This window comes from Oncorhynchus mykiss, chromosome 22, assembly GCF_013265735.2.
Source record: "Oncorhynchus mykiss isolate Arlee chromosome 22, USDA_OmykA_1.1, whole genome shotgun sequence".
Lineage (NCBI taxonomy): Eukaryota > Metazoa > Chordata > Actinopteri > Salmoniformes > Salmonidae > Oncorhynchus > Oncorhynchus mykiss.
Genome location: NC_048586.1, coordinates 17,805,905 through 17,823,498, shown reverse-complemented (window position 1 = coordinate 17,823,498; position 17,594 = coordinate 17,805,905). Strand labels below are relative to the sequence as shown.

General features: G+C 40.9%; 1 protein-coding gene and 1 long non-coding RNA gene across 3 annotated transcripts in view; one reads left to right on the top strand and one right to left on the bottom strand.

Moving 5' to 3' along the window:
• Window positions 1-1,868: 1,868 nt before the first annotated feature.
• On the bottom strand, window positions 1,869-4,853 carry LOC110501527. Its single transcript, XR_002470220.2, has 2 exons — window positions 4,364-4,853; window positions 1,869-2,785 (listed from the first exon to the last, which is right to left on the bottom strand). It is a non-coding gene; the product is annotated as an uncharacterized LOC110501527 (long non-coding RNA).
• Window positions 4,854-8,154: 3,301 nt separating this feature from the next.
• The window catches only part of LOC110501526 (polypeptide N-acetylgalactosaminyltransferase 13), a 66,828-nt gene continuing 57,388 nt past the window's right edge, over window positions 8,155-17,594 (top strand). For both annotated transcript variants that reach the window (XM_021579170.2, XM_021579169.2), the window contains exons 1-2: window positions 8,155-8,625; window positions 16,347-16,605. In XM_021579170.2, coding sequence (XP_021434845.1) covers window positions 16,464-16,605 — 142 coding nt within the window. In that variant the 5' untranslated portion in view covers window positions 8,155-8,625; window positions 16,347-16,463. The remainder of the gene's footprint in view (window positions 8,626-16,346; window positions 16,606-17,594) is intronic.

Here is a 17,594-nt window from a genome sequence, read left to right as displayed (position 1 = left end):
GGCCCAGTATGTACAGTGGGGAATATGGTGCCATTTGGGAGACATACTGTACATCAGCAGCAGCTGCACATTAAGGCCTGGGAGGGGCACTTTGGTGATTTGATGTACAACACCATGGGCTATAAATAGCTCTCTGAAACCAGACTGGGGATTCACTGTTTCTGGGTGTAAAGGCGTCAGTCATTGATTCCTATTGCTGCAATTCTTCATGGCAATGTTTTTTTTGACAGACAGCCAGGCCGTGAAGCATGAATCCTTAATGTGCATGGATTCTACATTTTGCTCTGTGTATACCACCATACCATCAGATCCTCCATAAACCACTGTCTCAAAACAGAAAACTGTCAGAGATTCAGGATGAGATGGGATGCTCTCATGCCACGCTCCAGAGTGTTGCTGTACTCCAGAGTATAGCTGTAACAATTCAACATGTCATTTCATCAAATCATGATCTACAAGACAACCAATAATCAGTATGATTATCTGTAGCTACTATGCTCCTGTTAATGATGATCATCACCACCCTATAATTATGAATTATCACCAAACACATTACAATTATTAGTTGCATTTCTAGCACGAATCAGTCTTTGTGAATGAAACCATCAAACGTGTCGGCAAAAGCATCAGTATCAGTATAAGTCTGCATCACAGTGTGAGATCCCCCCACTAGCTCAGTGACATCATTACAGTGGTGCTTCAGCAGACTGAAAATTGTTCTCTGCTGGATATTAAACTGCTCCACAACATTCTCCTGCGAGCGATTCACAGCAACTCGTTCATGAAACAATCACACTGCGCTGAAGGGGAGGTTCAGTATTATATCCAGAAAAACATACGGCCTACTATTGTGATCTAAATTAGACATCTCAACAAAGTCGCTGCATGATTATGTTTTTTGTTGGAGGAATGAGGCTCCTCTAAAATGGTGTGTGTGTGTGCGCGTGCATGCATGTGTGTGTGTGGATGCATGCGTGTGTGCATGCGTGTGTGTGTGTGTGTGTGTGTGTGTGTGTGTGTGTGTGTGTGTGTGTGTGTGTGTGTGTGGATGTGTTTAACTATACTATTATAGTAAACAAACACATGTGATCAACTGGGGACATTTTGTTAGTCCCCACAAGGTCAAATGCTATTTTCTAGGGGGTTTAAGGTTAAGGTTAGAATTAGGTTTAGGGTTATGAGTTAGGGTTAGTTTTAGGGTTAGGAGCTAGGCTTAGGGTTAAGTTTAGGGTTAGGTTTAGGGTTAAGGGTTAGGGAAAATAGGATTTTGAATAGGACTGAATTGTGTGTCCCCACAAGGTTAGTTCTACAAGACTGTGTGTGTGTGTGTGTGTGTGTGTGTGCGTGTGAGAGAGAGAGAGTGTGCACGCATGTCTGTGTGAGATGCGGTTAATTCAAGGATTGGACTATAAAGCCACACTAAGACTTGTCAATAGGCAGAAATGGAACGTATTATCAAAAGCAATGGACTACCTTAATCAAGTAGGTAAACATCTAGGTGTGCTTTTAGTTTCTTTAGTGGAAAGTCAAGTATAGCAGGGGCACTATTCAATCGAAACCGGCACCCGGTAATTGCTGTTTTCCCATTAATTATATTTTTCTCATGACTCATGATCTACATTTTGAATGTGGCTCCTCACCAATTAGTTATTCAGTGGGAGCTTTACACACACACACACACACACACACACACACACACACACACACACACACACACACACACACACAAAGGCAGTTATAAATAGGTGTGGCGTAGCCAGCTGCCTTTTCTTTAATCAACCCTGTCTGTTGAGCCAGTACCTTACCTATTCTCAGCCCTACAAGTTACAGATACATACGCCCCAATTTATAAAGGAAATTACCAAGTATTGCAATCATTCAAATAAATGAAATAAATGTTTAATAATGCAATAAATGTTTAGAATACAATACAATTAAATACAGGAAGAGAGAAGATGCTTTGATGAAAGTAACAAAAATGATACAATCTTAAATCCGCTTTAATAACTGGATGATGCTAAACATTGTTTAGGTTAGGTCAGTTTTCACAACTCGTAGTCTACCACAAATGTATTCAGGGTAATCTAATCATCCATCTCTATATGACTACTGGCTGACCATTTCAACTAATGGGTAACACTTCATTGGGTTAACTCAACTTCATTGAGTTACTCAGAGTATAGTGTTGAATGTATACTCACGTTCAACCAAATTGACACTTATGTATGAGATACTGTTAACATTTTTGTGCTTAGAGGATTTTATCTAGGGAAAATGGCAATATCATGAATTTCTCTGTAATGGCTGTCCATAAAATGCCTAATGACATATTATTAGTTTTAAAGACCATTTAACAAACAAAATGTCCTATTTGTAATTAATATGTGAGTTAGTGGCTGGGGACTTTGGCCGGAGACGCATCCCGTAGGCTATGCTGCCGTCCATCAATCATAACACATCATAATGGGCCATGTCAAATGCAATTCAGTTAACTCTGATGGGTCGCCAGATTGATTTGTCCTCAACCACCAGGCAGGCAGGAAGCATGATTTTGGAGGAAGTAAAACGACTGTAGTCGCTTTTTAGTTTTAACTCTGTCCATAGAGCACAGGGACACAGGTGGCCTATCAGAATGCAGCAGATTGTGCTGTGGCTTCGTCCTCCTTGGTCTGGGTTGACAAGACAAATCATTTTGTGGAGGTGCTGTTTGGTTCCCCCTGGGGAGCTGGGGGTGGTGCTGATGCCCAGATGAGGTGAGCCAGGAGCAGAACAACAGATGCTTTCACTGAGGGGAGAGAAGCCGCACAATGGTCTATACAGGAACAACTTTATAATGCAGACAGAAAATGAGAAAATGTCAGTCACTGCAGTGCAATAAATAATAGCGTGCGTAAAAATTACATGTATTTTAAACCATCTACACCACACAAAAAAAATGTATGTTTATATAATGAATGTAAATAATGTGCATATATGCCTATGTCTAAGACAGTAAGACTGTAATAAAAAAACATCAGACCATCACTTCAGAGAGAATGAATTGACCAAAGCATGATAAATCCTAGCGGATTAACGCCATACATTTGTCAACTGATCATGTTTAAGGTCCCCAGACAAATGGTGGTCTAAATTCTCATTTTGGTCATAATGCATATCCTACACCCTACGAATAGTTGGGTTGCTTTTTAACCCAGCATTTAGAGTGTATATATTTCCTGAGCATCTGATATGGAACAAACACAGTCAGGCAGGTTTCCATTAAAACCCAGAATGATCAATGGGACCAGGACGTCACACATCAATTGTGGAAAAACCAACCCTTATCATCACATTGGTTTCAGTGGTCTACCATTAGGCTGCAAGACAACAAGGTGCATTCTCTTTCAATGTGCCCTGTCAAATGAATGCCATTTGCACACTTTGAATAGAATATATAAAAATGTTTAGTTTGCGATATGAGAATAATAAATAATATTATTATATAATAATATATATATTGGTGTTGAAGAATTGTTATATTTTGAAAGGCTTTGTAATAAGAATGACCTCAATACAATTTAGCAGATGCTTTTATCCAATTTAGCCATACATGCATACATTTTACGAATAGGTGGTCCCGGGAAACGAACCCACTACCTAAGCATTACAAGCGCCACGCTCTAACAACTAGTCCTACTGTAGCCATGATTTTCACAAATTAACCCTGAGAACAGATTGATGGAAATGCTGAATCAATCAAAAGGAAAAAATCTTTAACATAATTAGGGGATTCATTTATTCTAATAAACAAAGCCAGTGTTGTTGTTGTATTGTTATATCTCCAACGTTCATACATTTAACCACTCATTATCTACAATTGTTCAATAGGAAACGCGTTAGGCACACTGATCAAATCATTATACTGTCTTGCATGTATGCAAAAAAACATACAATATGCATTTTTCAAACATTCATTTATCCCCATTGCTTTAGCAATATGAGACAGTATTTGAAGTAAAAAAAAAAACGATTGTCACTTTGACAAAAGGGCTATAACAATTAGAGAGCGTCTAGATATTAAATTACGTGAGTGTTTGTCAAAAAAGTGAGAGCTAATTTCGGCTAATTATTGGAGATATGCGTGTCTACAGTGTCTAAGTATAGGCCTGTTCTGTCCTACATTTTCGCAAACTGTCGAGAACAGAACAATAGAAACTGGTTCTTATGTGGATACTTGACCATTCATGTATCTCTGTCTCTGTCTCTGCTGTTGGTGAAAAGTGGATTCATCATCTGGGCATCAGTGGTAGGACAAGTCATTTTGACAAAGTCTCCCAAAGTGCCCTTTAGGCTACTAATATGCCCCAATAATGCCTGCTTCTACCTCTTTGGATGGTCTTCTGTCCGTCACCAAAAAGTTGATCATTCCCTCCGACTTGATGAGAAGATTGCAGCCCAAAAAGAATATACCGAAAACCACCGTGAGCGATAACACGCACATAACTGCTATCTGGACAACTCTCATGAGAAAGAGACTTCTCTCATCCGGAGTCGCCGCCACGAAGCCATTATCAGTCACCACTGATGAAAAGTTACAGCAAAATATATCTTCAGTCTTATTGAAAAGTCCTGCACTGTCCGTTTGATTGAAAGCGGTAGAATTCATCTCCACTTTTCAATTTTCAGTTGGCACAACCAAAAAGAGCCAAAAGAGCAATTGATTAAAAAAAATCCAGAGAAATTCCCCACAACTGCAGAAAAAGATGGTTAGTGAGTAAACACCTTTAAATCAGGTAGGACTATATTTGTTCTGGTGTCTATCAGTCTGCTTTGGCGTCGCATTACTAGACGTTTCCAAGTTCCCTCTTCACAGCCTCAGTGCATTTATGATGTTACTTACAGCAACCCGTGGTTATTATACCTGGTTGGGTGAAACCATTTCAGAAAGCACAGGAGACTGCTGTTTTCCAAGAGCATACAGCAATAGCGCCGCCATGAGCATGAACCATGCGTAATTGTATGGCTGAAAAACATTTATATAAAAAAAAATGTAACTAGGCAAGTCAGTTAAGAACAAATTCTTATTTACAATGAGGGCCTATCCCGGACGACGCTGGGCCAATTGTGGGTCGCCCAATCACGGCTGGATGTGATACAGCCTGGATTCGAAAAGGGACTGTAGTGACACCACTGAGATGCAGTGCCTTAGACCGCTGCGGCACTCGGGAGCCCATGCGACTGCCCATTCCATCCATCCCATTAATGGGAAAAATACATGCAATTTGGTGAAAACTTGAAACTTTGGATTACATTTCCAATAGCACTATGATTTTTTATAATGTAGTTGAGCAAATATTTATTGTTGCCTACCATCACAGTCTTTACCACTGTCGAACCCGCATTCTTAAACTCTAATTTCAGATGTGGGTACAATGTGCTTGAACTAGCACGCACGACACGTCGGGTAGTCAGGGTTGTTGCTTTTATTTCGGAATCATTCCATTGGTCCTAATGGACGTGAAGGCCAAACTCTGTCGTCCCTGCACTTCTGGCACGCTAAATCAAGTCCACGTTATGTTCAATACTTTTATTGACATCTAGTGGATGTCATGTAGGATATCTAACATTAATGAATTAATTAAATGTATAAATGTAAATGATTTATAAATCATTTAAGGATTATATGCATGCATTTTCGTTTTCCAATTACATCCAAACGCATCAATTCAAATCAAATCAAATAAATCAAATGTTATTTGTCACATGCCCCGAATACAACAGGTGTAGAGGGGTATAGATAGACCTTACAGTGAAATTCTTACTTACAAGCCCTTAACCAACAATGCAGTTTTTAAGAAAAATAAGTGTTAAGAAAGTATTTACTAAAATAAACTGAGAAAGTTTTTTAAAAAGAAGAATAATAAAAAGAAGCAAATAGAAAAATAACAAATAATTAAAGAGCAACAATAAAATAACAGTAAAGAGGCCATATACAGGGGGAACTGGCATAGAGTCAATGTGTGGGGACCAGTCGAGGCAATTGAGGTAACATGTACATGTAGGTAAAGTTACTATGCATAGAAAATAAAAAGAGAGTAGAAGCAGTGTAAAAAGGGGGAGGGGGGGGGGCAGCCACCTGACCAGAGTCTTACGGGGGGCAGAAGCTGTTAAGAAGCCTTTTGGACCTAGACTTGGCGCTCCGGTACCACTTGCCATGCGGTAGCAGAGAGAACTGTCTATGACTAGGGTGGCTGGAGTCTGGCAATTTTTAGGGCCTTCCTCTGACATCGCCTGGTATAGAGGTCCTGAATGGCAGGAAACTTGGCCCCAGTGATGTACTGGGCTGTACGCACTACCATATGTAGTGCCTTGTGGCCGGAGGCCGAGCAGTTGCCATATCAGGCTGTGATGCAACAGGTCAGGATGTTCACGATGGTCCAGCTGTCAAACTTTTTGAGGATCTGGGGACTCATGCCAAATCTTTTCAGTCTCCTGAGGGGGAATAGGCTTTGTTGTGCCCTCTTCACAACTGTCTTGGTGTGTTTTGACCATGATAGTTTGCTGGTGATGTGGACACCAAGGAACTTGAAGCTCTCAACCTGCTGCACTACAGCTCGCTCTGCCCTCCTTTTCCTGTAGTCCATGATCATCTCATTTGTCTTGATCACATTGAGGGAGAGGTTGTTATCCTGGCACCACACTGCCACGTCTCTGACCTCCTCCCTGTAGGCTGTCTCATTGTTGTTAGTGATCAGGCCAACCACAGTTGTGTCGTCAGCAAACTTAATGATGGTGTTGGAGTCGTGCGTGGCCATGCAGTCATGTGTGAACAGGGAGTACAGGAGGGGACTGAGCATGCACCCCCGAGGGGCCTCCATTTTGAGGATCAGCGTTGCAGATGTGTTGTTACCTACCCTTACCACCTGGGGGGCGGTCTGTCAGGAAGTCCAGGATCCAGTTGCAGAGGGAGGTGTTTAGTCCCAGGGTCCATAGCTTAGTGATGAGCTTTGTGGGCACTATGGTGTTGAACGCTGAGCTGTAGTCAATGAATAGAATTCTAAAGTAGGTGTTCCTTTTGTCCAGGTGGTAAAGTGCAGTGTGGAGTGCAATAGAGATTGCGTCATCTGTGAATCTGTTGGGGCGGTATGCAAATTGGAGTGGGTCTAGGGTTTCTGGGATAATGGTGTTGATCAGCCTTTCAAAGCACTTCATGGCTACAGATGTGAGTGCTACGGGTTGACAGCCATTTAGGCAGGTTACCTTGGTGTTCTTGGGCAAAGGGACCATTCTGGTCTGAACTATTCATATCTTTTAAATTATTATTATGCCCTATGTTTGGACAGAACTATAGCTCAAAGACCTAGCCTACTGTACATTTGTTGTATTGATATGCATGCCTAACTTTTAAAATACTTCTAAATGTAATGCGTTTCGGAAGCTGAAAGATTACTAAATGTTCCATTATTGGGACAATAGACATGAACATTATTAGGCATATTTTAGGCTACACCTCTGGCCATCCCTGGCTCGCAACTACCGGTAAATCATCAGCAGATGGCAGTGTTTTATACTATTTGATGTAGAAAAGTGACACCACTGTTTGTGAACAGAGTTGTGCCAAGAAAGTCTAGGTTGCAAAGCTGGCATACTCAACACATTATCTGTGTATCAGTTCAGTTTTGTTGTGATCATAATCAATGCCAGAATGAGAAATTATTAATTATTCTGGGTAATATTGGTTTGTAATGTACAAAATGTGTTATATTTATCTAGGTTTAACTGGCATATAATAATTAATATTATTATTCATATAGGCTATATTGACCCATTACTCAGGAAGGACAAAACTACAGTCACACAATTTCAACCAACGGGTTATAACTATTTATTCATGATTTACACAGCCTACATTTTTACAAATAATGAACTGTGTAAAAACTACAGTACTTACATTCTCATATAGCCAACATATCATTCATATTAAACTCAAAATTAGGAAGGTGTATGTACAGTATTTGCGTATTGTGCGTAGGCTATTTCCCATGTGATGGACACGGAGAAAAATACATTTACCATACGCCCTTGGTGCCATGAGCATGGCTTTATGATCGACAAGACTTGCAGCCAACCACGGATGAGAAAATGTACATTTGCCTGTACTGCTTTCACGTTAGATTGTACCAGAACGTATCGCTTGTTCGTCTGCGGTTACCCGGCTATATATGATTATTTCGGAGAATAGGTGGATCCAAAGACATCATTTGCGCTGCATATCAAATAGAATGCAAGGGAACTCGTTTACAATGTATCGGTACGGGTCGGGTCGTGACTACTGCAATGCATTCTGAAGAGGGACCGGGAGAAACGTTAATAGGTATCACGCAATAACGGTTGCCAACCAGCAACATCATAGGGACGTGAAATTATGCTCTTCGTTCATATATAGGTTTCCTGTCTGCGGGACCTTTGGATTGATTCTTTGATGTAAATTGAATAATATCGAAGTAGCCTAATAGGCCGATCATTTCAAGCAATCAAACATTATTTGTGAATTAGGCTATTAGTGTTGTTAACCCAATGCAACATGTTGTTGGCAGTAGAGACTTCCATCATTGCATTTATTGATTCACAGAATACGTATTTTCTGTAAGTATTGAAGTTTTGTTATTTTTACTGTAGCCTACAAATTACATTTTATGAATGACGTGTTTTCATCTTTCAGCATTCGTTTGGGACAGTGTTCCATGTGTATATTAAGTCTAGACTGTCTATTAGATATTACAAGACATGTGGGTATTCTTGTTTGATTGAATACTAATACATATTTGCAATATTTGTTGTAATATTGTTACTAGCATTCCAATTAGAATATCTTAGTATTGGCAGAGAAAGCAGGCCAAAGTTGTAGCCTGGATATAGGCTACACCTTTACTTCTGCAGCGTTTTGAAGTCAGTAGCCTACTCATCCATCATAATGACTGGATTATCGTGGAGGTCAGATATCATGGATAAAATGTAGTCATACAATATGGTAGTATTTTACCTCTAGAGATATAGGTGTGACTTAGGGTTGGGGTCCATTCGAAGTCAGGCAATTCAAGAAGTGATTTGAATTTTAAAACCCGAAAATGGAAAAATCTTGAACATACAGCGCTTCTCTTTTTGAGCTTATTGAACAGTAATTGAAAGTAGATGGCCTTCAATTATTTAATTTGAATTTCAGTTTACTTCCTGAATAGATTGCCTTGTATTAACATTGAACCAACCCCTTCAGTGAGGCATTGGTAACAGTAAAGGAGTTGCAGGGCCGGCGCCAGAACGAATCAGTTGGATGGACATTTGATTTCTATGGGCAGGCATGTATTCTTCAAGTGACCTCTTATGTGTGGCACATTTTTTTTATGGGTGTTATAGTAAAGACTCAAAGCGGCTCTTGAGTTTCAAGTTTGGGGAAGCTTACAATTTATCCTACAATTTATACCTATCTGCATGCCAGTTATGATTATATTCATATGCGCATTTTTGTGGAAAAGTTTCATTTCATTAATAACATTTTCCGTTCTCAAAATCATTGTCACGTGGTGAATCATAAAAATCTGAATTAAAATGATATAAATCTGAAGGTTAAAATTCAACTAATGCAAGAGCACCAGCCTCTACCATATTGATATACCCTGATCCATTGGCGACAAAAGAAATGAGCGCCTGGAACTCAGAGATAGCCTATAGCCCAGGCCAATACAACAGTAGGCCTATAACTTAGTCAACTAAGTAAAATACACAGGCCTAAAGCAGACAAATAAAAACAGTAGAAAATATCCTGATGAAAATGAAGGTTCTTTCAATCGCATTAATCTCTCTACTCCGCCTGTCTGCCTCCCTTTCTGTCGGTTTTCTTGAACTAGCGCTATGTGAAGTCCTAAATTGTATCAACCAGCCTATTTTTGTTCCTCAGAGTTTCCCGCCCCAGTGAGCTCGGGACAGACAGCTGTTTTTTTTACGACGTTCCACTGAATATAAAGAGACTTCATTGACTTACTGTGTGAGTTGAAGAAAACAGCCATGAGAAGCAAAGCATATTAGTTATGGACGTGGTGAGTTAATTAAGACAATCAGGAACCAAATAAAAACTCGTAAATTATGGTTATGAATAAACCCTTCAAACAGCATTTCCACTCCGAGAATGAGAATGGTAACATTAAATGACTGTCATTAATACTTGTATTAACATAAATTAGTGGAACTAAATTATGGAGATTAATGGTACATTTAGTAAGCCTACTGGTGACATATGTAATGGGGAAAATAAACAATCAAGGGGCAAACATTCACACAATGAATGCTCAAGAATTGGTGGGAGACAGCTGAGCCAATTCTGGAGAGCTGAGTGCATGCAATCTGGAGAGAGACAGGCCATATCCTCTTCTTCTTGTCTCAACATTTAAAATTAAATTCAAAGACACATTGTCTTCACACATTAGAGATGCTTTTCACTGACAGCAGCAACTCAATAATCAGCTAGCCATATTGCCACGCACACTGCCCAAATTGCATGCTTCCCAAATAGGCATAGACCTATGCACTTGTGATTTGAAACAATACATAGCAAAAAAAAACAATTGTATTTAAAAAAAACGTCTCTCCAATTTTGATCTTGCCTCATCGTTGTAACTCTTGTAAGAGGTGAAGGTCAAGTCAAGCATTCTCTGAAACATAGCCCGGAAGCCAGCCGCACCAATCTGTCGGCGGAAATGATGTTCACCTGACGACTGAGGTCAGCCTGCAGGTGCCCAGCCCACCACAAGGAGTCGCTAGAGCGCAGTTAAGAACACATTTTTATTTTCAATGACGGCCTAGGAACAGTGGGTTAACTGCCTGTTCAGGGGCAGAACAATAGATTTGTACCTTGTTAGCTCAGGGATTTGAACTTTCAACCTTCCGGTTGCTGCTCCAACGCTCTAACCACTAGGCTACCCTGCCGCCCAAGGAGTGTGTTCTTGGCTTTCCACCATATCACACCCTGTGGGTTGTCTCTCACTTTATAATGGTCTTAATCAATAGTGATACTATATTTACGTTACACCAGGGCTGACCAACCCTCTTCCTAGAGATTTACTGTCCTGTAGGTTTTAAGTCCATCTCTAATAAAGCATAGCCTTGTATGATCATGCTGATCTCGCGAGATTACATACATGTCTTTGGCTACAATTTCAACTGTTTTACTGAGTTACAGTTCATATAAGGAAATCAGTAAATTGAAATAATAAATTAGGCCCTAATCTATGGATTTTACATGACTGGGCAGGGGGCGCAGCCAAGGGTGGTTCCCCTGGGGAACCAGGCCCAACAAATCAGAATGAGTTTTTCCCCACAAAAGGGCTTTATTGAAGACATAAATAATCCTCAGTTTCATCATTTGTCCAGGTGGCTGGTCTCAGATGATCCCGCAAGTGATGAAGCCGGATGTGAAGTCCTGGGCTGGCGTGGTTACACGTAACATGGTTACACGTGGCGTGGTTACACATGGGCTAAATGAAAAATTATCTGAAATGACGTTGGAGGCGGCTTATGGTAGAGAAATGATCAATAAATTATCTGGCAACAGCTCTGGTGGACATCCCTGCAGTCAGCATGCCAATTGCATGCTCCCTCAAAACTTGACACTTCTATGGTATTGTGTTATGTAACAAAACTGCATATTTCATTAACCCCAGCACCAGCTTTTATTGCATCTTTGTAATGATCATGATATTTAATTAGCTTCTTGATATGCACACCTGTCATGTGGGTGGATTATCTTGGCAAAGGAGAAATGCTCACTTAACACGGATGTAAACACATTTGTGCACAAAATTTGAGAGAAATAAGCTTTTTGTGAGTATTTAAAATTACTGGGATATTTTATTTCAGCTCATGAAACATGGGACCAACACTTCACATGTTGCATTTATATTTTTGTTCAGTGTATATATACGCTCACCAGATCAGGATGCAATAGAACAGCAAAATATACTGCAATTATTTTTTACCATGCTGCTCACCTCAGTTTAGTCAACAAAACAAAAACAATTACAAATTCACCTGGGGCGACCAGTGGCGCTGTTTCACCTTTCGCCGATCTCAGCTTTAACTAGCTGTTTCGGGTATGTTGGATTAGGGTTTGACTGAACCAACAGGACAGTAAAACTCCAGGATAGGGTTTTGGCAGCCCTGCATACACTAAAGAAGTGTTTCCAATAGATATGGCACTAGTGTTCCCTCATGTACTTTAGTAGCACAGCACACCTCTTCCCTTTGTTATTTAAGCTGTCACAGCAACCCATTGGATTGGAGCGATGGACAGATTTAAGAGTATCAGCCCTATAGTCTATCCTGATAATCATTTCCTGTGTCCTGAAGGCCCAATGCTGGATGATTTGTGCTGATTTCTCATATTCTGAAAATTGAGAAAGATTGGGCTTAAAGTGCTCTCTGTCATAATTGCTGGCATCAGGTCCCTGTACACGAGAGAAGTTCAGTCTGCTTCTGGATTGTACTCAAGTACTTCAGATAACTGTGTTTGTGATCTAAGAATAAACCAGACAGAAATGGTAGAGAGTATTAGACCTTAATTGACCCTTCGCTAAGCCCCACCCCCCTTGGTTACTGTTGCAACCTCAGACAACAACCTCAGAAAACAACAGGAAGCCCAATTCCCCTTTCTAACCACTGGCGAAATCCCCTCACAATGATCTCAAACTGTGTTTTTAATACACAATGAAATTAAACACAGACTACCCCTGGTATGTTGTGGTGGACTGTCATTACAGTTGCTACACAGGAACCTGGTAAAATGAAGGTTGTAGTGTGGCTAGCCACTGGATGGCTCTGAATGCACTGTCAGCATGCAGCCAAAGTTACTAACCACTTTTGGAGCTAAATAGTGCTCTTAAATCGTATCCCGATGTCGACAGCAGATTAATGTTGTTTTCATAACATTCTAACATATATTTAGAAAAAACAAGTTATATTAACTGGCTAGCTAGCGTTAGCAAGATTGGGTGGTTAATAAGACTGAGAACTAGCTAGCTAACTAGCTGAGCTAGCAAACAATTTAACAAAAGTATACTTTTGGATTCTAAAAATACTAAATCAACAGTCTCTGCATTTCAGAAATCACAGTAGCAAGTACCCCTGTTGCACTGTTCAATTATTTAGTCATTTAAACAACTTGTTTTTGGATGAAAACTCTTTGATTTTGTAATGCCTCAGTGGTTTTGATGTGATTCAAACGTAAACTTGCCAGAGGTTTTGGACTTGATGACAGTTGCTATCCATTCAAGATCTGTGATTGGTTGCCCAAACTTCTGGGGCAAAGCGAATTGTCAATTGCCATTGTTTGAGCAGCCTTGCTTGATGAGTAGAAGCCTATGGATACTGTAACTGTCACAGAGCCTGAGCTGTCAACCGATTTAACACTTTTGGCTCTGTGGGTAAAGCACCAAAGCTCTGGTGAAGTCAATAATGTTTGATGTTGTTTAGACAAGTGTTTCAGCTGAATTGTGTGCTGTAATGAAGGGCGAGTCTAGAGGCGAAAGAAACGCACGCCTATTTAGGCGAGGTGCTGGCTAGCGGAGTAGAACAGTTCAAAAAATGAAAGGAGAGCCGCACACTCTAGTAATGAAGGAGAGACCTTGTTGCAGTGCACTGCTCAACAGACAGGAAATATTAATCTGTGCAGATGGTTGGACTAATGACCCAGCCGCTTCAGAGGGGACTGCTATCGTCACCTCCAGCGTAGTTGGTGGCACCAGACCCAAACATAGCACTCGACAGTACCAAGCAGATGGTCGAGCAGGGACGCAGCAGACATGATCAGATTTTTTGTTAGCAGAAATTACCATCAAATTAAATATGGTAGGTAGTGTAAGATTCCATGCCCAGTGTTACTAGGTGTTGGTGTCTTGGATATCAAGCAGAGTCATGGAGTTTTTGAAATACATGATTAGATTTAGATCTGAATACCTTATCACCAAAATCGACACATGGGTATACATTTGTATGGTTTGGGAAAGTCCTTTGCGACTGATGACAACATTGCACACAAGGGAGTTTTTATTTTATTGGACTGTCATTCTCGAAGCCTTTTGGGGGTAGTGTCCAACCTTACATAGCCTACTCATCTGGTTAAGCTTTGTAGGCCTACTTATGACAGTTCAACCAAAAGTACTTTGACATTTTTGGTAACATACTGTACTTTTGTTTTTGTTTACGGTAACTTAAAGGTAACCTGCTGCCAGTAAGTTCCTGTAAAAACAACATTTTTTAAATTTTTATAATGTCGATATGGACACCCTGACTTGTTTTTGGAGGAGGCAACAGTTAGCCCAGGGCAGGCTAGTCATCTACTGTCATGGACATAGACAGAGAGCAGAGATGATGCTGGTAGTACAAAGACAACACTACACTGCCCTATGCTGCAGGAGAATGATACGGACATGAGATCAGTCAGATGTCGTGGGGAGGAGCCTAGAAGGGTGTTACAAGAATCACCCATTGGCACGGGGGCCTTGAGCATATTGGAGAATGCGGGTAAACAAAAACGCAATGACACGCACGCACGCACAAACACACATGCAAAAACACACAAACACGCGCATGCTCACACACACAGGGGGTTTCTGTTAACATGTATTATTTTTGCGTGGTTAGATGATCGAGTTTCTAGAAACTTCATGCACCACAGAACAGTCCAATACTAGATTTTGTGTGTAAGACACAAAATATTTGATAGTCTATTATGTCATTATGGCCTCCTTGCCTCTGGCATCATAGATATTATTTCTTTACAATAATGCAAATGTTTCAGTCGCACAAGCCTTACTGTTCATCATTAAATTGGATTGGGGATTGACATTTTTAGAAGGAAAACATAGCATGCTCTATTTGAGTTGTGATCTAATCAATCACTATCTTGCCGGAGTTGTTGTCAGGTAGCTATGTAATGGTTCATATTACGAGTAATGTCTCCATGTTGTTGTCTTCTGACTGACAGCTGCTTCTTATAGAACTGTCTTTTCCTTTGCCATTTGACATGCACACAGTTTCATACAGGCTGAATTGAATGCAGCTTGTTGCCTCTGACTGTAAGCCTATAATTCCAGTCAGAGAAAGTCATATTCCAGAGGAAATTATGGTGTTTTTCATGTTGAATACTAGTGAGGCATTCAGTTAATTACATTGAGATTTCTGTTCCCCACAAACATTCTCATTGGACTGAAATCTATCTGCCTAGTCCAGGCAAAGCAGCCAATAACACCAGAGAGGATAAGCAGACTCTGAGGGAGGAATTAGCTTGCTGCTTTCCTCTGAACTGGAAAAATACTAAGTCATCGTCAACAGCTATGTTCCATGCAAAATGTACAGGTAACTTCCCAAATAATGTAAACACTTGCGTAAATGAGGGATACAAAGTATATTGAAAGCAGTTGCTTCCCGTCACGGCTGCTCCTTCTCCCTCCTCTAAGGCACCCAGGCTGCTCGTTAAGGCGCAAACCTGTCACCATCGTTACGCGCACCTGCGCCTGATCAGACTCACCTGGACTCCATCACCTCCCTGATTACCTTCCCGATATATGTCACTCCCTTTGGTACCTTCCCCAGGCATTATTGTTTCTGTTTCCTGTCTGCGTTTCTTGTTTTGTTCATTAAATTATGCACTCCCTGAACTTGCTACCCAGCGCACTCCTTACACTTCCACACAGGTGTGGCTCCTGAGATAATTAAGCAATTAACATCCCATCAGGCTTAGGGTCATGTATAAAAATGCTGGTCAGGCCATTATTTTGGCTACCATGGCTATGGTAACAATAGGATAACAATGCCCCCATCCACAGGGCACGAGTAGTCACTAAATGGTTTGATGAGCAAACGATGTAAACCATATGCCCTGGCTGTCTCAGTCACCAGATCTCAGTCCAACTGAACATTTATGGGAGATTCTGGAGCGGTGCCTGAGACAGCATTTTCTACAACCGACAAAACACCAAATGATGGAATTTCTCTGGAAGAATGGCGTTACATCCCTCCAATAGAGTTCCAGCCACTTGTAGAATCTATGCCAAGGTGCACTGAAGCTGTTCTGGCTCAACACCCTATTAAAACACGCTGTTGGAGTTTCCTTTATTTTGGCAGTTAACTGTACATCTTCAAAGGAAGTAAGCGGTGGAAGCCGTATGGTGGAATCACTAAATTCAACAAGTCTTGTTCACTTCAGTGTCATTGTCCCAATGTTCAATATTAACATTCCATAAGTGAAGTTAAAGTTCTCGGTTGTTAAAGTTCTCTATCTAACCATGTTGTTTGGTTTTGCTCTCATCTCTATGTAGCGGGATGCTGTCCCTGTGTGCCCCACGCTCAATCTCCCCTCCGCTGGTTTGAGTTCCTGCTCTCTGTCAGGGGCCCGCCTGCTGATTCCTCCCCGACACCACGTCACGTAGAGGGCGATGCGGCGGTTTGTCTACTGTAAGGTGGTGCTGACCACTTCGCTGGTCTGGGTGCTGGTGGATGTCTTCCTGTTGCTCTACTTCAGTGAATGTAACAAATGTGACGACAGGAAGGATCGCTCAATGCTCCCTGCTCTGAGAGGTGAGCCCTTGAATTGAATAAACTTTATTAATACCACAGGGGGAAATTGGATTTGTCACCAGCAAGACACAACAACAACAATGCATACTTCAGACACAAACAGACAGAGCACTGATGTCTGGTGAAACAAGCACAACTCATAACTTCTATAGAAGCCAATGGATTCAATAGAATAGACTTTCTTCTGTAGATATGGGTTGGTGGCCCTGCGAAGCAGTCACCATGACAGATTTGCCAACTCCACACGGTAGTCCAATACAAATGAACACTATTCTTGTGTTATTACATTGCTATTACATTTGGGGAATGTTTGGAGAACAAATACCACAGTAAACTTCTAAGAAAAGCAACAGAGTTACTGGTTTAATCTCAGACTGAGTGCAGAATTAAGATAACCATGGTTTTCACTCTCAAGGAAAAAAAGGTAAGTCTCAAATCCCTGGTTCAGGGCCGTTTCTAGCATTTTTTTAGCTCATTTCTTGCAGTTCTATACATTTTGCCATGGGATGGTTAGAAAATGTTGCAGTTTAATGCTGATTTCCTGCAGTTCTACACATTTTGACATGGGATGGAGTGGAATTTGTTCAGTTCTAAAGTAAATGTTCTGCCATTCTACACATTTTGCCATGACTTATGCCATGTTCCTATGATATTTGAGTGAGAGTAACTAACAAAATCATTGGGGGCCCCCTGGCTGTCAGGGCCCTTGGGCAGGTGCCTTGCATGTAATTCGGGCCATGATTATTACAAGGTTTAGATAGTAGGGTAGACTAACTTATAAAATGTTAGCTGACATGGACTAATTGAGTGACTGTCAATACCTGACATAACAAGAGGGAAACTGATGAAGCGCTACCAAATTTTGAAATTGCTCGTTGTGTATTCCACTATCCTCGCTAACAGTAAGTTGAGGCCCTTACTTCCTGGTTGGGGGTCCCTAGTGGCAGCGGTGCCCTAAGTGTATATTTATGTCACTTGTGCCTAGAAAC